General features: G+C 36.9%; 1 protein-coding gene across 9 annotated transcripts; it reads right to left on the reverse strand.

Annotated features, from left to right (window-relative positions):
- Positions 1–1,075: 1,075 nt before the first annotated feature.
- LOC112744241 (putative coatomer subunit beta'-3) lies at positions 1,076–5,062 on the reverse strand. Of its 9 annotated transcripts, none has more exons than XR_011872802.1 (5): positions 4,568–4,855; positions 2,169–2,238; positions 1,825–2,071; positions 1,461–1,530; positions 1,076–1,345 (listed from the first exon to the last, which is right to left on the reverse strand). XR_011872802.1 is itself a non-coding variant. In XM_025793825.3 (4 exons), exons 1-4 carry the CDS (start codon positions 4,668–4,670, stop codon positions 1,205–1,207), a joined length of 369 nt encoding a protein of 122 aa, XP_025649610.1. In that variant the 5' UTR covers positions 4,671–4,865; the 3' UTR covers positions 1,076–1,204. The 9 variants fall into 9 exon arrangements, 3 of the variants coding, with proteins under 3 accessions (XP_025649610.1, XP_025649602.1, XP_025649593.1); XR_011872800.1 differs by having other exon boundaries at positions 2,169–2,262; positions 4,568–4,707; XR_011872801.1 differs by having other exon boundaries at positions 2,169–2,223; positions 4,568–4,704.
- Positions 5,063–22,605: the final 17,543 nt, after the last annotated feature.

Below are 22,605 nucleotides of genomic sequence, written 5' to 3' on the forward strand. Positions count from 1 at the left end.
GGTCGCGTGGGTAACGCGGACGCGTGGGAGGCTCATTTTCCATAGGACGCGGACGCGTCAGTGACGCGGTCGCGTGGGCAAACTGTGCCAAGGGCACGCCTCCAGCCACGCTTTCGCGTGACTCTCTGTTCAACTTTCTGTTCTTCATAACGCACTGGTGACGCGGACGCGTCAGCGACGCTGCCGCGTCGCGTGCGTTTTTTTTTTTTAATATGCAGTATGCAGAATGCAAAATGATATAAATGTTATGAGTAATTCCAAGTTCAATGAAAAATAAAATAAAACTTGAAAATAAATAAAACTAAATAAAAATGAAAAGGAACGATCATACCATGGTGGGTTGTCTCCCACCTAGCACTTTTAGTTAAAGTCCTTAAGTTTGACATTTGGTGGTTCCCTGTTATGATGGCTTGTGCTTGAACTCATCCAGGAATCTCCACCAATGTTTGTATCTCCAGTAACCTCCGGGGTCCCAAACTAGGCATGTAAAGCCCTTAAGAAGCTTCAAACAGATTCTTAGGCTCCCAGAGTGACAAATGTCATAGCAGATTCCAGGATCCCAAATCTTGCTTTTACACCCATTTGTGTCGGGATCTGTATCTTTCCAGCTGGGTGATAAGTAATTTGAATTCTCACTGCAGCTACCAAACAGCTTCCTAGACCCATTCAGTTGAGCTTTACACCAACCTTTGCGTTTAAACTTAAAGCTTCCAACCATGATGAACCTTGCAGGATAATTCTTACCACTGACCATCTTCCTCTTACTCTTAATGCCACAAAGAGCTCTAAGTTTATCATCCGTTTCCAGTAGCCCATATTCAAGTGGGGTTAGAAAGCTAAGGGATATGAATTTTGCCCACTTGAATGTTGTGAAGGATGATGGCAACCACTACAAGAGAGTACGGACATTGCGGCAGTTTTTTTATTATTAGCGGCGGTTTTAAACCGCCGCAAAATCAAAGACCGGCGGTTAAGTAAACCGCCCTGGATAGTGGCGCGGGCAATTGTTTTAGCGGCGGTTAAATGGAATGATTTATTTGCGACGGTTTTAAACCGCCGCTATTTGAAGAACAGGTTTTTAAAAAAAAGTTGTGGCGGTCAGGAACCGCCGCAATTCAGCATGCATTTTTTTAAAAAAAATAGCAAATGTTTATAACCCCCACAATCTTCACTGTTATAGTAAAAAAATAATTTCTCCACAAAGCTACCTAATTTTTTTACAACTAGCCAAAAAAACAAACTTTGATATTCCTTCAGCTTCTTCAGCTTCTCCTAAAGAAGCATACAACGGTAATAACTCGCTCAAATCCATCACATGATTCAAACAATCCTCAGCCATATCTAACTGCAAGACAACAAGGCACTCACTTCAGAATATTTTGACATGGATGGTTAGAAATGAAATTCAGCTTAGGTGTTGGAGAAATACAATTTAAGTTTTAAATAACATAGAAAAGTACCCTTCCATTATACATAGCTAATTCTCCCATCTGCTTCCATTTAGACTTACTCTGCATTTCTGTTGCAATACTTTGCAGCGAAAGAGGGCAAAAATTATTCATGGCATGAAATAGCAAGTGAAACACAAATATAGAAATTTGATAACCAAGTTAACAACTTTTACAAGCCAACTGATATCTCTTTGCAGACATTACAAGAACAAACCTTTGTAATAAGTCCAAACTCTTACAAAAACTGTCCAGGCCTTATCTCAAGGCAAGGTATGACTCTAACCATAATGGCACATATTTTATTATGAAATTGACAAAGTTAGTTACCAAATGAAAGTTGTATACAGGTTAATCTCTATAATGTAAAAACTACCTGAATTGGTGAGAGTTTTAAGTTGCTTCCAAGACTGCGGTTGGCACCAGTCTTGGAGCAAGGACTTACTCTGAAGGTCCTGGAGAACCTCCCGAAGCTCCCTCTGGAAATGATCAAAGAGAGTTGGGTAGTGTGTGCAGGCCTTGAAGCACATCACTTTAAGCCCAAGTGGCATCAAAATAGCATTCAGATAAGGCTGAGACTCGATCACAAAAGTCAGACCAAGCCCCATTGTGCATTCACACAACTAATAAGAATGGACATTGGCAAAACAAGATCTCCACTATCATTGTCGTTGCGATATATAAATAATATAATGTGACAAATTAATATTAATTATGTACCTATTAAAAACAGAGAATGGTGGCCTGGCCTGGTGGTTGATTGAGAAGTCAATCCCTAATGCACGAGAAACTGGCAAATTATGTCCCAAGGTAACTATCATGGGATAGGCATATATATATATATATATATATATATATATATGGGATAGGCATACATATATATATATATATATATATACGTTTGGTCAAGAAATCAAAATTTATATATAGCTGACAAAAGAAGAACCATATAGTTTTCCAAACTAGCAGAGTTTAAACACAAAATAAATACATCTAGATAAACACTTGGAAGGTTTAAGATTAATTATGTGATTTTTTTTAACTGAAAGTAAAAATTTGAAAAGAAAATTCACCTAAAACACTTGCTTTAATTGCCAAAGAAGTGTAGCAAATCTACGAACATTTATATTCAGGCTAATACAACAAAATCATCATTAAAATTGAGTTCCCCTCTGTGAGCAGACCGAAATTACATAATAAATAAAGACTATAGAAAAGGTGAAGATAGGAAAGGCATCTATCTAATTGTCTAGTAAGAGAAATAAAATGTTTTGTCCCTTTTCCTAAATGCCAACTAAATAACATAGCTAACTAAAAGTAATTAGTTTTGTGATTAATCTGCAAGACTCTAATGGCTTTCTGCCACTGCTTGTCTTTGATACCTTGATTTCCTTGATTAAGTAACAAACTGAAAAAGTTAAAAAATAAATTAAAAAAATAGTAATAATAATACAAGAAGAAAGAAAGAAAATTCAGCATATAATGTACATGGATTTAAATGAAAGATAAGCATGGTTTATAACGGCTAAGTTTTAGCAAAAGATGATATTGTAAAATGTGCCAGCCATGTTGCATAATTATATCAGAACTCATAAAGTGCTGAATTTATCTAAAGAAGTATATAAAATTTGGTCCACTATATGATCAGCATGTGAGCAACAAAATTAATATAATCAGCATGTGAGCACAACTTGGAATAAAATTTGCAGACAACCATGCTATAAATTAATATTAATAAATTGTACAACTTGGATTAAAAATCTAAAGAAGTATATAAAACTTATAACAAGAGCAATAAATAAATCTAGATTATTGGATTAAAAATCTAAATAAGTATATAAAACTTATAACAAGAGCAACAAATAAATCTAGATTAACGGCTCATGCTAATGCAGTATGTCTAACACTACCATCAATTTCACAAACTTCAAAGCCTTTCTCACTAAAATAGTAATCTAGTATGTCTAACACTTTGGTCCACTGACTGAATATCAAAACCTAAAAGCAATTGGCAAACACAAATAACCATAACAGCTTGGAGAAAATAAAATAATGTATTGAGAAACAATCACATAATTGGTGAACATACTTTGTGTTTCTTTGCAAATAACCTTTTCAACAGCCGTTCAAGCAAACAAAATTTTTCACATTGTTCAACTATCTCATTTACAGGAGGATAAAGCCCTAAGAAAGCAAAACACAGCTTAGTTGAGAACCATAAAGCACCAAACCAATAGAACCTCTAATAGCATGGTACTTACATGAACCATCAAAGGCAGACTCTAAGAGGTTAGGATGGTTACAGACTTCCCTAAGTTGAATAACCAAATTACTAAGCGAATTTATTCCACGTCCTGATGTAAAGCAATACAATACCAAATTGTATTAGTATATTTCACTTTAGTCTTGTGTGATTGTAGATGCAACACAAGACTTTTAAACTGTACCAAATTGAGAACTAAAACAAAAAAGAAACCTGAACAAATTGCAATCCAAATTTGTAGCTGTGTTGTGTTCTGTTCTCTCTGGACTTTCTCATGTATGTAAGTATGTAACAATATATGGAGCACACTCTTAATTGATGACAAATAGCTCCAATTTTTGAGAAAATAATGTTAGTACCAACATAAATTGACAACTTCAAGATATATATCAATTTAGTATCTAATTTTCAATTTTTAATTAGGCAAACACTAGCACACTTACATAGTTCTGAATAATGTAAAATTTCAACAATTCTAGTTCTATAAAATTAACAACAGACCTAAAAAACTAACAACAAAGAAAGTTGATAGCAACAAAATAAATAACAGTCCAAAGGCAGAACAAATTGTTAGGTGACATGAAAATTTACCAAGTATATATACAACAGTCAGTAGCAGCAACAACTTATCAAAACAGAAAAACATCAGCAGCAGCATTAAGCAACTAAACCCTAAATAGCCGACACAATATTCACAATATTCACAACAGAATATACCAAGTCTAATTATCCCTAAGTACCAAATACAAATAAATTGGCAAGGGATGAGAAATTAACTACAGAGTGAATAGAATGAAAGAAGGTTCTCATAGAATATAAACATATTTGATGTTTTCAGATTAGGAAATTCGCGCACCGTGGAGGAGGAAGCAGGGGTTTCGCGCACTGTGGAGGAGAGCCAAAAGGTCGACGCCGGGAAGAGAAGGACGGATGGCAGCCGCACAACTCCACAACCCCATAGAGGCGCAGGGTGGAGCAAAGATTAGGGATTTCGTGCACCATGGAGGAGGAGGGAGTAGGGGTTTCACGTACTATAGAGGAGAGGCGAAAGGTCGACGCCAGAGAGAGGAGGATAGCTGGGCAGCAGTGGCGCACAGTGGAGCAGCAACGTTAGGGCTTCGCGCGCTACCAATCTTAGTTCGCTGGTTTCTGCAGCTTTAGGGGAATTATTAGTTATAAGATAAAAGAGAAAGAGGATAAATGATGATAAAGATCCCGATTAGCGGCACATGAAAATCAATCGCTGGTATCCCTGAAATTTGCGGCGGTTGAGTAAAAGGCTGGTAATTTTTTGCCGTTATTCTCCGCCTCTCTTGTAGTGAACTTAGGGGGAGGTGTTTCTAATGAATTTGCAAGCTCCACTAGCTTGTGCTCTTTTTTGATAACTACCACCTCTTTGCAAGCTTCTTCAATTTCAACCTCTTCCTCTTGGTAGCTTTCTTCCAATTCAATCTCCTCTTCATTGCTTTCCAAGGGCATGGGAGGTTGTGCTTCGTCTTCTTGAATCTCTATCTCTTGATCAACCTCTTCCAAGTCTTCAACTGTGATATGCCTTAGAGGTTGTACACCCTCCTCAGCATCAATTTCAAACGTCTTGGAAAGGGGTTCTATGACTGGACTTTCCCATGGAGGTTCTACATCTCCTAAGTCTTCAACCACTTCTTCTTCTTCAATAATTCCGGCTTCCTCCACTTGTTCCAATATCAAATCATGCTGCTCACTATCCACCGGAGTGCCTAATTTCTCCTTCCTGCTACGTTCTTCAGTAGATTTCCCACATGAAACCATAGGGGTTCTTTGAATGTCCGAACGTCGGAAAGGTAATCGATTTCTAGCTTGATCCAGGTATTTAAGTATGAAATCGTATTCATCCTCGATGATTTCCTTTTCAACTATTTCTTCACCTTCAAGCACAAAATCCTCCTTGTTGTCTTCCTTCACTAGTTCTTCAGCTGCGCTGTCAACTTCAAGGGTCTCTACTACCTTCACCTTTAAGGCTCCTCTAGCTCCTTATGAAGTATGGATTCGCGAAGATGATTTCTTCTCTCTTGTTCCATGTCAATAGCATCATTGGGATCATGTTGCTCTTGGATTGATGGATGTGGGTGCTCTTCCATGGATGGTGGTGATGGGGTGGAGAGATCATTTTGTGGTTGAAAAGGAAGTACACTAGAGCTTGAGGGTTGATTGTTGAAGGTATTTGGTGGTTCGATTCGGGCGGCAAGAGCTTGTATAGTAGAGTTTAGATCAACAATTGCTTTCTCCAAGGAGATTTGGGGTGGATAGGAGGGTTCATTTGTTGGGAGAAAGGGTTCATAATAGGAAGGTGGTTCATCTTGATAATGAATAGAAGATGGTGTATATTGAGGTGGTGGTTCTGTGTATGGTTCATTTGGCTCATAAGGTGGTTGGTATGGTGGGTACGGGTTAGGATCGTATGAGGGTATTTGGTAGTAAGGGACTCGTGAGTATGGTGGTCCAAAGCTATGTTGAGGGGGCTCATAGGCGTATGGTGGTGGTTGTTGATAATCAAAAGAATGCTCACCATAGTCATTGCCTTGATATGTATCACAAAACGGTTGTTGATAGTCCATTGGAGGTGGTTGTTGCCATGAGGGTTGATTAAATCCTTGTGGCTCTTCCCATCTTTGATTGTTCCAACCTTGATGCCTGTTCTCATTATAATCTCCTCTTCCTGCAACATAGTTGTAACCAGACTCATAGCCAAAGGGGTGAGAGTTCATAGTAGTAGAAGAAGTAAGGGGGAAAAGAAGAAACAAATAAACAAGTAAAAGAAAAATATTTTTTATTTTATTTTATTTTATTTTTTGAAAAATATTTACAATAACCAATAATAAGACACACGTTTGCAATCCCCCGGCAACGGCGCCATTTTGAAGAACTGAAGGATTGACGGTTTAGAAGTTATAGTAAACTCTCGTTGTAAGTATAGTTACTAAACTATGCAATCAACCTTTATTACAAACGTTTTGGTTGTCACAAGTAACAAACCCCTAAATAAATTGATAACCGAAGTATTTAAACCTCAGGTCGTCTTCTCAAGGAATTGCAGGGAGGTGTTCTTATTATTGGTTATGAGCTTTGTAAATTGGGGTTTTGGAATTTGGGCAATGGGCACAGACATAAAGGAAAATAAATTAATAATTATAAAATCTCTTGGCAAGGTACGAGAAATTAGAAGTCATATCCTAGTTATCCTTATCAATTGTGATGAGAATTGGACTTTTCTCCCACTTTGTTAACCTCTAACTATGAAGGTAAGTTAAGTGGATGAATAAATTCGAATCCTCGAATTCCAGTCTTTCCTTGGGAAAAGTTAGAATTATTGGATCTCGAATTAATTCTTGAAGAATTCCAATTTTCAGTCAACAATGAGTTTGATAACTCAAGAGTTACCACTTAATCAACCAAAGCCAAAAGGGAATAAAATCTATTTGAATGAAAATAATTTGGATAGAGCACAAGCATCAATAACATAAATTAGAGAAAACAATCATAAGTCTGAAATACCTCAAATTATATTTAAATAAAAGGTTAGATTGAACATAGAAATCCATAAGCCAAATTGGCAACATCAAATAGTCAACTAAAGTGATAAATAAAAGTAGAAAATAAATTAAAGGAACATTGAACCTGTGATGAAGAAGTTGAAATTCTAATCCTAATCCTAATCCTAAGAGAGAGGAGAGAACCTCTCTCACTAAAAACTACATCTAAAACCTAAAATTGTGAATTATGAAAGCCTGTTGAGTCTTTGCAAGTTCCCTGACATTAATATGTGTTTCTGGGCCGAAAATTGGGTTGAAATGCGGCCCAGAATCTCTGCCAGCGACTTTTGTAATTCTGCAGATCGCGCACGTCACGCGTCTGCGTTGTCCACGCGTTCGCGTCACTTAGCATTTCTCGTACCAAGCATGCGCGTTGTCCACGCTTTCGCATCGTTCGTGCAGCTTCCAATCCGCGCGGTCGCGTCAGGCACGCGAACGCGTCACTCTGATTTCTTCCATTTCGCGCGGTCACGTGAGCCATGCGACCGCGTGACTTCTCGTTGGTCATCTCCTCAATTCCTTATGTTCCTTCCATTTTTGCACGCTTCCTCTTTATTCTTCTAAGCCATTCCTGCCCTATAAAGCCTGAAACACTTAACACACAGATCAAGGTATCGAATGGTAATAAGAGAGGATTAAGATTAGCTAAATTAAGACCAAAAAAGCATGTTTTCGATCATAGAACTAAACTAGGAAGGAATTGTAAAATCATACAAATCTTATGAATAAGTGGGTGAAAAGCTTGATAAAACCACTCAATTAAATACAATATAAACCATGAAATAGTAGTTTATCACCCAACTTGGGCCCGGTCCAACCCGTTAGCATTTTTAGCCCGTTTGGCCCAACTGCGGGCCAAATCTTTAAAATTAATGCCCGGTTTTCCATTTCAAATGTTTTTCTAAGGTTTTTGATGGTTTTTACTTTTCTCATGTTGTACCGGGCAGACTTGAACCGGTTCAACCGGTTCAACTGCCGATTCGCAATTTTTCACGGTTTTTCGCAGAAAGCACATTTTCTGACTCAGAAAGACCCGCTGAGTCCAAAAATCACCATTAAATCCTCAAATTCTCTCTCTAACTTTCTGGAATCTGATTTGGGCAATTAATCACTTAATTAACTAGTTGATTAGTTGCGGTTTTTACATTGCTCATCTTTGAATACACCGAGGACAGTGCAACCTTTTAAGTGTGGGGAGGTCGTCCGACCAGTCGGCATTTTTTGGTGGCAAGTTTCTAATTATAACACTTTTGCATTTCATTTTTAGGTCTTATTTTAGTTGCATTTTCTTATTTTTGCATATATATATATATACACACAATAATCTTAGTCAAAATAATGAATTTTTTCAAGATTTTTATCTATAGGGCATTAACATCTCAATTGATTTGAGTAAAAATTTTTCATTGAACTTGCATGAATTATATACATTGTGGAACATGTTTTTGAGCTAAGAACACAAGCTATGACCGGGCACTTAAACTCTCCGGATTCCCCCAATAAGATGAAATTGATTGAATGATATATATATATGGGGATGCGCACTTAGGGACTGTCTAGAGTTCCCTTCGATGCAAGTTATGACCGGGTACTTAAACTCTCCGGATTCCCCCAATAAGATAAAATTAATTGAATGATATATATATATATATATATATATATATATATATATATATATATATATATATATATATATATATATACTCTTGGGGATGCGCACTTAGGGACTGTCTAGAGTTCGCTACCGGACATGTCGGGTTGGCTATATAACCAAGAGATGAGACTCATCAGCCATAGGGCAGGCATGCATCATTTGCATTTGTGTGTATTATTTGGTGTGAATCTTGTTTTTGGTTTGCCTAATTGAGTAATTGTATCTATCTACTATTTGATTTAATTATTTTATCTGTACTCTCTATTTGTGTATGCTTTGCATTGTTTTGTCTGTGTTTGAAAACTTGAGAGAACCCTCATGCTGGCAGTGGTGACACTAAGGATTGTTTCTAATATATGGTGATGGAGGTTGAGGCAGGATGGCCTAGGTGTTGCTTTATTACTCTAATTTATGTATTACTTGGATAAGAGTGAGTGATGTGGGTTGGATTGGAAGCTCTTAGGCACGTCCTTGGTCCTTTTCATTTCTTTAAACTACTCAACTTACTGATTTGTAAACTAAAGGAGTTTCTTTACGACTTTTCAAAGTAAGTTTTCCACAAAGCTTTTTTAAGAAGTTATTTTAAGGATAAATTGTTTTATAATGAATTTAATTCTATTTGCAAGTATCTCTTTGCTTTGATGGTATTTTCTTCCCTTCTGAGAATATGTGACTGTATGCTTTTGCATTATTTTTTCTATGTTTGAAAACCTGAGAGAACCTTCATGCTGGTAGTGGTGACGTTGAGGGTTGTTTCTGATGTGGTAATGGAGGTTGAGGTAGGATGGACTGGGCGTTGCTTTATTACTCCAATTTATGTATTAGTTGGATAGGAGTAAGTGATGTGGGTTGGGTAGGAAGCTCTTAGGCACGTCCTTGGCCCTTTTCATTTCTTTAAACTACTCACCATACTGATTTGTAAATTAAAGGAGTTTCTTTACGACTTTTCAAAGTAAGTTTTTCCACAAAACTTTTCCAAGAAGTTATTTCAAGGATAAACTATTTTATAATGAAATTACTTCTATTTGCAAGTATCTCTGATGGTATTTCCTTCCCTGCTGAGAACTTACGAGGATAATGTTCTCATCCCCTATAGAATTTCTTTTTCAGTGAGAGGTCTAGGAAGGCGTGAAGCTACAACCGATCTACAAAGCTTTATCTATATAGGTGCGTTGTATTTTCTGTTGTTGGTTTAGTTGAGATTTTACCCCTCGTCATTTGTTATTTTAAGTCTTTAGAGGAGCATGACCTGTATTTGAGGATTGTTGAATAACGATATATATATATATATATATATATATATATATATATATATATATATATATATATATATATATATATTAAGTGATTATACTTGTGTTTACATGGTTTAAAGAAAAAGACTTTCGTTTTCGTAATTAAAAATTCAGTTTATATTCACTTAAGCTCAATATTAAATAAATATAGTATGAAATTAAAGGAGTAGAGGTAGGTAACGTCTAGACTTTTAGTGCGATCATGAGATGCTAAAAGTTAGGGTGTTACATTAGAAATTTGAAAATCATGCCAGAAAATGTGAAATTTTTACCAGTAATAACATTGATCATATTATTTTGACTTCAGAATATAATACCAATAAATAAAGGTGTCATGATTAAATTTCAACAAAGACAAATCTCCATAAGTATTGCTATCACTGAGAATTGTTCAACTTTCAAGACAAATACTATTTTTTCACCATATTTATCAACTTGACAGGCTAAAAACTAATCCACTACGGATTGAAGCTCCATTTATTAAGGGTCTACCGCTAGCCAATGAGTTGTTACATATACAAGACGGGATTCGAAACCCTAATACTTGCTTAAGTGGACGAGCGAGATAGCTACTCAATCAACCCAAATTAGTAAAGACAAATACTAAAATTTTTAATATTTTCAACATTAAAAATCATTAAACTTTGTTTTTAATTATAATTTTGTAAAATATTTATAGTAATAATTATTATATTATATATATTTTCTGTTTATTTTTTTAAAACAAATTTTTATATATTTTTATTAATTATCTCGTGCAGTGCATGAAAATATACATTAGTTATAATGAAAAGGTATTTTTGGAAGAAAAAATTAATTTTTACCAAATTACTAAAATATAACGAAATAAGATGATTTAAATGTTAATAATAACAAATTAATACTTAGCCCAAAGTAATTTTACCCTATTTTTTAAAATAAGTTAATAGTCAAAATCGTTCCTGAAAGATACCTCGATCTCCGTTTTCGTCCCGAAAAATAAAATTAATTAAAATCGTCTCAGAAAGATAACCAACCTGGTCACGTTCGTCCTTTCACCATCTACTTCGCTGAAGTGGCTAACATTCACTGACGTGTCCTGTTAAGTATCAGCGTGACACATAAATAAAATGACGCAGTTTTGATTCAATGGTCTTCAAGCCTTGAAATGTCATTGTTTAGGGTTCAAAGGAGAGATTCAAACATTGCAAAGCCTAACCCCCTTCTCATAACAACCATCTCTCTCTGTTTTGCTCCAAAACATATCGTCTCCATCAAGCTATGCCCTAAGCCTTTCACCTAAGCTTTGAACCACCCCATCAACATTTGTTAGTGTTAGTTGACGATTAAAACAGAAGAATTGTTGCTACTGAACGTAGAGTTGATCTTATCCTGATGTAGCGTTGATAGTGGAGGAAGGCATTGCGACGGTGAAAGGTAAGAATGAAACTTTTTTCATGATTTTTGAGTTATTTTGTGGTGTGATGTCTTCCTAGTATTGTGTTGTGTGTGTTCCTCTGATTTAGGCTAGGGTTTGTGGTGACCAAGGATTTGTGTTACTGTTCATTTATCATTTTAGTATGTGAGAATGCCTTATTTTAACTAGCTCTGTGATGATTTTTAGTTAAAGGTGTTTGATTCTAATGATGGTTCTTTTAGTTTGTTGTATGTTTATTTTGGATTTAGGGTACGTTTTCTGATGAATAATTGGTACAAACTGGGTTTGGCCATTGGTGACACATAGAGAATAGCTAGTGCAAGTTTGTTTATTAATGGTATTTTCGTTTTTGTTATTGTAGATGGAAGGTCCTCCCATGACATTTATGTTTCACCATGGTGGGTTGTTTAAAAGTGTGAGGATGGAAAAATGATATATGAACCTGACAATACAAAAGTTTTGATAGGGGTTAAAGGAGATACACTTGATGTGTTCTTTGTGAGGGGTTACTATAAGGAGTTGGGATACATTGAAGCTGGAAACTGTTGGTGGAAAGTTCTAGAATTTCCATTTTATCCGGTTTGAGAAAGTTGGTGAGAGATGTAGATTTTCTTGTAATGTGCAGGGATTGTAGGAGGAACCAACATTTGATCAACCTATATTTTAAGAATTGCATTTCACAGACATGTGTAGTGGACAACATGGAAGAGGATGTAGTCATTGTGGAAGCAAAAATAGCAACAAGAAGAATTCCTCCCAAGCTAAGAAGCACCATTTCAACTTGCCAAGATGTCCACTACATGGCACCCTCAGCCTAACAAACTAACCTCTCAGCCCACTAAACAGCCAGTAAGCCCAATAAGCCCAATTTTCAGCCCACTAAACCAGCATATAAGCCCATTAAGACTACCTCTCAACCCATAAGGGCTCCCTTATAGTCCACAAAAACCCACTCTCAGGCCACCAAGACCAGCCTTCAGGTCAACACAGTTCCACCTCAACCCAAAATATCATCTCAACCAGCCAAGAACTCATAAGGTAATAAGAACAAAGGAAATAGCAATTGATGCAAACTCACAAGATTTGAAAAATGTGTAAAAGAAGCTCCAGTCCAAGAAGAGGATACTGACTTTCATGACTCATATGAGAGTGCTGAAGATGAACTGTACAAGACTCCCAAAGTTCTAGGAGACAATTGATAAGCGGATAATTTATACGCTTTTTGGTATTGTTTTTAGGTAGTTTTTAGTAAGTTCAAGCTACTTTTAGGGATGTTTTCATTAGTTTTTCTGTTAAATTCACATTTCTAGACTTTGCTATGAGTTTTTGTGTTTTTCTGTGATTTTAAATAATTTTTGGCTGAAATTGAGGGACTTGAGCAAAACTCTGATAGGAGGCTGACAAAGGACTGCTGATGCTGTTGGAATCTGACCACCCTGCACTCGAAATAGATTTTCTGGAGCTACAGAACTCCAAATGGCGCGCCCTCAATGCCGTTGGAAAGTAGACATCCAGAGCTTTCCAGAAATATATAATAGTCCATACTTTATTTGGGAATTGATGATGTAAACTGGCGCTCAACGCCAGTTCCATGTTGCTGTCTGGAGTTGAACGCCCAAAACATGTTACAACTTGGCGTTCAACTCCAAGAGAAGCCTCAGCTCGTGGATAGATCAAGCTCAGCCCAAACATACACCAAGTGGACCCCGGAAGTGGATTTATGCATCAATTACTTACTCATGTAAACCCTAGTAGCCAGTCTAGTATAAATAGGATAGTTTATTATTGTATTAGACATCTTTGGTCTCAGTTTTGTTTTATTCTTCATCTTAGGAGACTATTGATCATGTTTTGGGGGCTGGCCATTCGGCCATGCCTGAACCTTTCACTATGTATTTTCAACAGTGGAGTTTCTACACACCATAGATTAAGGGTGTGGAGCTCTGCTGTACCTCAAGTTTTAATGCAATTACTACTATTTCCTATTCAATTCTCTTTATTCCTATTCTAAGATATTCGTTGCACTTCAACTTGATGAATGTGATGATCCGTGACACTCATCATCATTCTCACCTATGAACGCGCGTGATTGACAACCACTTCCGTTCTACCTTAGGCCAGGCGCGTATCTCTTAGATTCCTTAAACAGAATCTTCGTGGTATAAGCTAGATTGATGGCGGCATTCATGAGAATCCGGAAAGTCTAAACCTTGTCTGTGGTATTCCGAGTAGGATTCTGGAATTGAATGACTGTGACGAGCTTCAAACTCCTGAAGGCTGGGCGTTAGTGACAGACGTAAAAGAATCAAGGGATTCTATTCCAACCTGATTGAGAACCGACAGATGATTAGCCGTGCTGTGACAGAGCATTTGGACCTTTTTCACTGAGAGGATGGGATGTAGCCATTGACAACGGTGATGCCCTACATACAGCTTGCCATAGGAAGGAATGAAAGAACTGGAAGGAAGAAGTAGGAAAGTAGAAAAAGAAAGGGCACAGTATCTCCATACGCCTATCTGAAATTTCTACCATTAATTTACATAAGTATTTCTATCCTATTTTAATTATCTTTATTTTCTGTTTATTATTTATTATTATTCGAAAATCCATAATCAATTATTATTCGCCTGACTGAGATTTACAAGATGACCATAGCTTGCTTCATACCAACAATCTCTGTGGGATTGACCCTTACTCACGTAAGGTTTAATACTTGGACGACCCAGTACACTTGATGGTTAGTTGAACGGAGTTGTGTCCACACATAGCAAAGAGCCATTATAATTATTCCATACAACAACAAAGAGTACAACATTGATGATCACAATTTCGTCCACCAAGTTTTTGGCGCCGTTGCCGGGGATCGTTGAGTTTGAACAACTGACGGTTCATCTTGTTGCTCAGATTAGGTAATTTTCTTTTCAAAATTTTTCAAAAATCTTTTTCAAAATCTTTCTTTTCTTTTTCGTTTTTCCAAACTTTATTTTCGAAAAAAAATAATAAAAATTCAAAAAAAAATCATAAAATCATAAAAATCAAAAATATTTTGTATTTCTTGTTCAAGTCTTGAGTCAACTTGTAAGTTTGGTGTCAATTGCATGCTTTAAATTTTTTTTTGCATTTTTCAAAAATTCATGCATTCATGGTGTTCTTCATGATCTTCAAGTTGTTCTTGTGTCTCCTTGTTTGATCTTAATGTTTTCTTGTTTTGTGTTGTTTGTTATTTTTCATATGCATTTTTCGTTTGTTAGAGTCCATGCATTAAAGATTTCTAAGTTTGGTGTCTTACATATTTTCTTTGCATCAAAAATTTTTCAAAATTATGTTCTTGATGTTCATCATGATCTTCAAAGTGTTCTTGGTGTTCATCTTGACATTCATAGCATTCTTGCATGCATTCATTGTTTTGATCTAAAAATTTCATGCATTGAGTATTTTTGTTTTTTTTCTCTCTCATCATTAAAAATTCAAAAAATCAAAAAATATCTTTTCCTTATTTCTCCCCAAATTTTCAAAATTTTGGGTTGACTTGGTCACAAATTTTTAAAATTAGTTGTTTCTTACAAGTCAAGTCAAATTTTCAATTTTCAAAATCTTATCTTTTTAAAATCTTTTTTTTTTCAAAAATCATATCTTTTTCATTTTTTATTAGTTTTGAAAAACTCAAAAATATTTTTCAAAATATTTTCAAAATCTTTTTCTTATCTTTATATCATGTTTTCGAAATTACACTAACAATTAATGTGATTGATTCAAAAATTTGAAGTTTGTTACTTTCTTGTTAAGAAAGGTTCAATCTTTAAAATTTTAGAATCCTATCTTTTAGTTTCTTGTTAGTTAAGTAATTAATTTTAATTTTAAAAATTAAATCTTTTTCAAAATATCTTTTTCTTAAAAATCTTATCCTTTTATCTTATCTATTTATCTTATTTTTTTATCTTATCTTTTTCAAAATTTTATCTTTTTCAAAATTTGATTAAAAAAAATATCTTATCTAACTTCTTATCTTCTTATCTTTTCAAATTTAATTTTAATTTCTTTTTCAACTAACTATTTGACTTTTTGTTTGTTTCTTATCTTTTTCAAAACCAACTAACTACCTATCCCTCTCTAATTTTCGAAAATACCTCTCTCTTTTTCAAAAAATTCTTTTAAATTTTAATTTTAATTATATCTTATCTCTAATTTTTAAAATTATTAACTTCTTTTTAAAGTAATTTTCGAATTCTATTTCTCTTCTCCTTCTACTTATCTATTTATTCACTAACACATCTCTTCATCTCTCTTCATCTCAGATCACCACCTCTATTCTTACCCATTCTTCTTCCCTTTCTTCTTCTACTAATAATAAGGATCCTCTTTACTGTGACATAGAGGATTCTTCTTTCTTTTCTTGTTCTCTTCTTCCATATATGAGCAGAAACAAGGAAAAAGGCACTCTTGTTGAAGCTGATCCAGAACCTGAAAGGACTCTGAAGAGAAAACTAAGAGAAGCTAAATTACAACAATCCAGAGGCAACCTTTCTGAAATTTTCGAACAAGAGAAGGAGGTGGCAGTCGAACCCAACAGCAATAATGCCAGGAGAATGCTTGGTGATTTCACAAAACCAACGTCCAAATTCGATGGAAGAAGCATCTCCATTCCTGCCATTGGAGCCAACAATTTTGAGCTTAAACCTCAATTAGTTGCTTTAATGCAACAGAACTGCAAGTTTTATGGACTTCCATCTGAAGATCCTTACTAGTTTTTAACTGAGTTCTTGCAGATTTGTGAGACTGTTAAGACGAATAGAGTAGATCCTGAAGTCTACAGGGTCATGCTTTTCCCTTTTGCTGTAAGAGACAGAGCTAGAACATGGTTGGACTCACAACCAAAAGATAGCCTGGACTCTTGGGATAAGCTGGTCACGGCCTTCTTGGATAAATTCTTTCCTCCTCAAAAGCTGAGCAAGCTTAGAGTGGATGTTCAGACCTTCAAGCAAAAAGATGGTGAATCCCTCTATGAAGCTTGGGAAAGATACAAGCAGCTGACCAAAAGGTGTCCATCTGACATGTTTTCTGAATGGACCATATTAGATATATTCTATTATGGTCTATCTGAATTTTCAAAAATGTCATTGGACCATTCTGCAGGTGGATCCATTCACCTAAAGAAAACACCTGCAGAAGCTCAAGAACTTATTGACATAGTTGCAAATAACCAATTCATGTACACTTCTGAGAGGAATTCCGTGAATAATGGGACGCCTCAGAGGAAGGGAGTTCTTGAAATTGATGCTTTGAATGCCATATTGGCTCAGAACAAAGTGTTGACTCAGCAAGTCAACATGATCTCTCAAAGTCTGAATGGATGGCAAAATGCATCCAACAGTACTAAAGAGGCAGCTTCTGAAGAAGCTTATGATCCTGAAAACCCTGCAGTGGCAGAGGTTAATTACATGGGTAAACCTTATGGAAACACCTATAACTCATCATGGAGAAATCATCCAAATTTCTCATGGAAGGATCAACAAAAGCCTCAACAAGGCTTTAATAATGGTGGAAGAAATAGGCTCAGTAATAACAAGTCTTTTCCATTATCTTCTCAGCATCAGACAGAGAATTCTGAGCAGAGCTCCTCTAATTTAGGAAATTTAGTCTCTGATCTGTCTAAGGCCACTTTAAGTTTCATGAGTGAAACAAGGTCCTCCATCAGAAATTCGGAGGCACAAGTGGGCCATCTGAGTAAGAAAGTCATTAAAACTCCTCCCATTATTCTCCCAAGCAATACAGAAGAGAATCCAAAAGGAGAGTGCAAGGCCATTGATGTAATCAAAATGGCCGAATACACAAGGGAGGAAAAGGACGAAAATTCTAGTAAGGAAGACCTCCTGGGACGTCTCTCAAACAAGAAAGAGTTCCCTATTGAGGACCTTGGTGGACGAAATTGTGATCACTACAACTTCGCACAACTAACCAGCAAGTGCACTGGGTCGTCCAAGTAATACCTTACGTGAGTAAGGGTCGATCCCACGGAGATTGTTGGCTTGAAGCAAGCTATGGTTATCTTGTAAATCTTAGTCAGGATATCAATAATTATCAGGGTTGATTGTGAAAAGTAAAAGAACATGAAATAAGTACTTGTTTTGCAGTAATGGAGAACAGGTTGAGGTTTTGGAGATGCTCCATCTTCTGAATCTCTGCTTTCCTACTGTCTTCTTCTTCAAGCACGCTAGGCTCCTTCCATGGCAAGCTGTATGCAAGGGTTTCACCGTTGTCAGTGGCTACCTCCCATCCTCTTAGTGGAAATGTTCAACGCACCCTGTCATGGCACGGCTATCCATCTGTCGGTTCTCAATCAGGCCGGAATAGAATCCAGTGATTCTTTTGCGTCTGTCACTAATGCCCCGCCCTCAGGAGTTTGAAGCTCGTCACAGTCATTCAATCATTGAATCCTACTCAGAATACCACAGACAAGGTTTAGACCTTCCGGATTCTCTTGAATGCCGCCATCAGTTCTAGCTTATACCACGAAGATTTTGATTAAAGAATCCAAGAGATATCTACTTAATCTAAGGTAGAACAGAGGTGGTTGTCAGGCACACGTTCATAGTTGAGAATGATGATGAGTGTCACAGATCATCACATTCGTCCGGTTTAAGAACAAGTAATATCTTAGAATGGAAGCAAGCATGATTGAATGAAAAAAGTAGTAATTGCATTAATCCATCAAGACACAGCAGAGCTCCTCACCCCCAACCATGGGGTTTAGAGACTCATGCCGTGGAAGGTACACAAAGAAACGTGTAAAGTGTCATGAGGTATAGATACAATGTCAAAAGATCCTATTAATAGTAAACTAGTAACCTAAGGTATACAGAAATGAGTAAATGACGTAAAAATCCACTTCTGGGTCCACTTAGTGTGTGCCTGGGCTGAGCATTGAAGCTTTCGTGTGTAGAGACTTCTTCTGGAGTTAAACGCCAGCTCTCATGCCAGTTTGGGCGTTTAACTCCAATTTTTATGCCAGTTCCAGCGTTAAACGCTGGAAATTCTGAGGGTGATTTTGAACGCCGGTTTGGGCCATCAAATCTTGGGCAAAGTATGGACTATCAAATATTGCTGGAAAGCCCAGGATGTATACTTTCCAACGCCGTTTAGAGCGCACCAATTGGGCTTCTGTAGCTCCAGAAAATCCACTTCGAGTGCAGGGAGGTCAGAATCCAATAGCATCTGCAGTCCTTTTCAGTCTCTGAATCAGATTTTTGCTCAGGACCCTCAATTTCAGTCAGAAAATACCTGAAATCACAGAAAAACACACAAACTCATAGTAAAGTCCAGAAAAGTGAATTTTAACTAAAAACTAATAAAAATATACTAAAAACTAACTAGATCATACTAAAAACATACTAAAAACAATGCCAAAAAGCGTATAAATTATCCGCTCATCACAACACCAAACTTAAATTGTTGCTTGTCCCCAAGCATCTGAAAATCAAAGTAGGATGAAAAGAAGAGAATATACTATAGACTCCAAAATATCAGGGAAACTTAGCTCCAATTAGATGAGCGGGACTAGTAGCTTTTTGCTTCCGAACAGTTTTGGCATCTCACTTTATCCTTTGAAGTTCAGAATGATTGGCATCTATAGGAACTCAGAACACAGATAATGTTATTGATTCTCCTAGTTAAGTATAATGATTCTTGAACATAGCTAGTGTATGAGTCTTGGCTGTGGCCCAAAGCACTTTGTCTTCCAGTATTACCACCGGATACATACATGCCACAGACACATATTTGGGTGAACCATTTTTAGATTGTGACCCAGCTTTGCTAGAGTCCCCAATTAGAGGTGTCCAGGGTTCTTAAGCACACTCCTTTTGCCTTGGATCACAACTTTATTTTTCTTTTTCTTTTTTTTCGTTTTTTTTTGAATCACTGCTTCTTCTTGCTTCAAGAATCAATTTGATAATTTTTCAGATCCTCAATAACAGTTCTCCTTTTCCTTTATTCTTTCAAGAGCCAACAATTTTAACATTCTTAAAACAACAAATTCAAAAGACATATGCACTTTTCAAGCATTCATTCAGAAAACAAAAAGTATTGTCACCACATCAAACTAATTCAACTAGTTTCAAGGATAAATTCAAAATCCTGTACTTCTTGTTCTTTTGTGATTAAAGCATTTTTCATTTAAGAGAGGTGATGGATTCATAGGATATTCATAGCTTTAAGACATGAATTTTAAATTTTATTAATTATGAATTAAGAACAAGACTCAAAAATAGATATAAGATGAGACTAGAAAAAAAATAGAAAACAAAAATTTAAATAGGCTCCTAATGATAGAGGTTTTCACAGAGTTAGGACTCAACAACCTTGATTTTGAGAAGTGGATGCTCCCTCAAATTGAGGGGAGAATTTTTGGCGTTTCAGTTCTTGAATTTCACGCCCCTGCTTCTCTTGTTCCTTCAGCAATTTGCAGAGCATGCAGTTCTGATTCTGCTGTTCTTCCTTAAGTTGCTCCATAGTTTCTTGCAACTTGGTGATAGATGCTTCTAGGCTGGCCCAGTAGCCAATTTCAGGAAATTCAGGGAGGAACTCCTGCGCCCTCCTTTTGATAGAGTTGTCTTGCATTTGTCCTTCCATTGACTTCTTGGTGATTGGATGTTCAATGGGTATGAATTCATCTACTCCCATCTTTACCCCAGCCTCTTTACAGAGCAAGGAGATCAAGCTTGGGTAGGCCAGTTTGGCTTTAGTGGAATTCTCATTTGCAATTGTGTAGATCTCACAAGCAATCACATGATGAACCTCCACTTCTTTTCCAAGCATAATGCAATGAATCATCACTGCTCTCTTGATAGTGACCTCAGAACGGTTGCTAGTGGGCAATATGGAGCGCCCAATAAAGTCTAGCCAACCTCTTGCAATTGGTTTGAGGTCTCCCCTCTTGAGTTGGTTTGGGACACCCTTTGAATTGGTTATCCACTTAGTTCCAGGGAGGCATATGTCCTCTAGAACTTGATCCAACCCTTTATCTGCTCTCACCATTCTCCTATTAAAGGATTCAGGATCATCTTGCAGTTGAGGTAATTTGAAGATTTCTCTTATTTTGTCCAGATGGAAGTAGATAACTTTCCCTCTGACCATGGTTCTGTAAGTATGGTAGGCAGTTCCAGTCATTCTCTGCTTATCTGTTAGCCACAGATTTGAGTAGAATTCCTGAACCATATTTCTTCCAACCTTTATCTCAGGATTGGTTAGAACTTCCCATCCTCTGTTTCGAATTTGCTCTTGGATCCCTGGATATTCATCTTCTTTCAGATCAAATTTAACTTCCGGGATCACTGACCTCAGACCCATTATTTTGTGATAATGGTCTTCATGTTCTTTGGTTAAGAACTTCTCTTGATTCCAAAGATTCTTTGGATTATTCTCTTTCTTTCCTCTTAAATTGGTTTGTTTTCCCTTAGGAGCCATGATCTTGATGAATCTTGGCTTAGTGATCACGGAAAAGCACACCAAACTTAGAGGTTTGCTTGTCCTCAAGCAAAAGAAAGGAAAGAAGAGAGAGAGGAGAAGAGCAAATTCGAATGGTGTGGGGGAATGAGGAGGCCGAACGTGTTTTATAAGGGGGGGGAAGGAGATTTCAAAAAATTTGAAAGGAGATTTGGGAAGATATAAAGAGAATTTGAGAGAAGGGTGAGTTTTTGAATAAGATTTGGGATTGATTTGAGAGAGATTTGAAGAATGATTTTGATTTTTGAAGATTTGAAAGTGAATGATGAAAGGTTGAGATGTGTTTATGTAGAAAAGTATGGGTAAGAAGAGGAAAGTTTGAAAAAAATTTGATCGGAAAGCAAAATCTTGGTCCCCCACCTTTCTGGCGTTAAACGCCCAGAATGGCATCCATTCTGGCGTTTAACGCCCATTTGCTGGCCAATGTGGGCGTTTAACGCCCAGCCAGGTGCCCTGGCTGGCGTTAAACGCCAGAATCCCCTTTGTCACTGGGCGTTTTGCTAAACGCCCAGGAGGCTGCACACCTGGCGTTAAACGCCCAGAATGGTGCCCATTCTGGCGTTTAATGCCCAAAATGGCACCCTTACTGGCGTTAAACACCCAGAATGGTGCCCATTCTGGCGTTTAACGCCCAAAATGCCCCTTACTGGCGTTTTTTCGCCAGTAAGCTCTTTTTCTCTGCTTTTTGCACTGAATCCTTCTGTAACTCTGTGAATTTCTTCAATTTTGATAATTGCCTCTGTAGAAATAAAACATATAACCTGCTAATGACTGGGTTGCCTCCCAGCAAGCGCTTCTCTGTTGTCTTTAGCTGGACCTTTACTGAGGATCATTCAAGTCTCAGTTTTGAGCATTCTTGCTCAAAATTGTTTTCAAGATAATGCTTGATCCTCTATCTATTAACAATGAACTTTTTGTCAGACTCAGTATCCTGGAGCTCAACATATCTATATGGTGATACTCCTGTAATCACATACGGACCCCGCCACCGGGATTTAAGCTTTCTTGGGAACAATTTGAGCCTAGAGTTGAAGAGCAGAACTTTTTGTCCTGGCTCAAAGACTCTGGATGACAATTTCTTGTCATGCCACTTCTTTGCCTTTTCCTTATAAATTTTTGCATTTTCAAAGGCATTGAGTCTGAACTCCTCTAGCTCATTTAGTTGGAGCAATCTTTTTTCACCAGCTAATTGAGCATCCATGTTTAGGAACCTGGTTGCCCAGTAGGCTTTATGTTCCAGTTCCACGGGCAGATGACAGGCCTTCCCATACACCAGTTGGTATGGGGAGGTTCCTATAGGAGTCTTGAATGCTGTTCTGTATGCCCACAGAGCATCATCCAAACTCTTTGCCCAATCCTTTCTTCGGGCTATCACAGTCCGTTCTAGGATTCTTTTTAGCTCTCTGTTAGAGACTTCAGCTTGCCCATTTGTCTGTGGATGATACGGAGTTGCCACT

This window comes from Arachis hypogaea, chromosome 2, assembly GCF_003086295.3.
Source record: "Arachis hypogaea cultivar Tifrunner chromosome 2, arahy.Tifrunner.gnm2.J5K5, whole genome shotgun sequence".
Taxonomy (NCBI): domain Eukaryota; kingdom Viridiplantae; phylum Streptophyta; class Magnoliopsida; order Fabales; family Fabaceae; genus Arachis; species Arachis hypogaea.

Bases quoted from the DNA above. Each gene is read 5' to 3' on its own strand.
- LOC112744241 (XM_025793808.3), bottom strand. From the start codon at position 4,670: ATGGGGTTGTGGAGTTGTGCGGCTGCCATCCGTCCTTCTCTTCCCGGC. The intron at 1,531-2,168 runs GTACATAATTAA...TTCGCTGCAAAG, and splicing joins CCATTCTCTGTTTTTAATAG to TATTGCAACAGAAATGCAGA. The intron at 1,346-1,460 runs GTACTTTTCTAT...GTTGTCTTGCAG, and splicing joins TAGCTATGTATAATGGAAGG to TTAGATATGGCTGAGGATTG.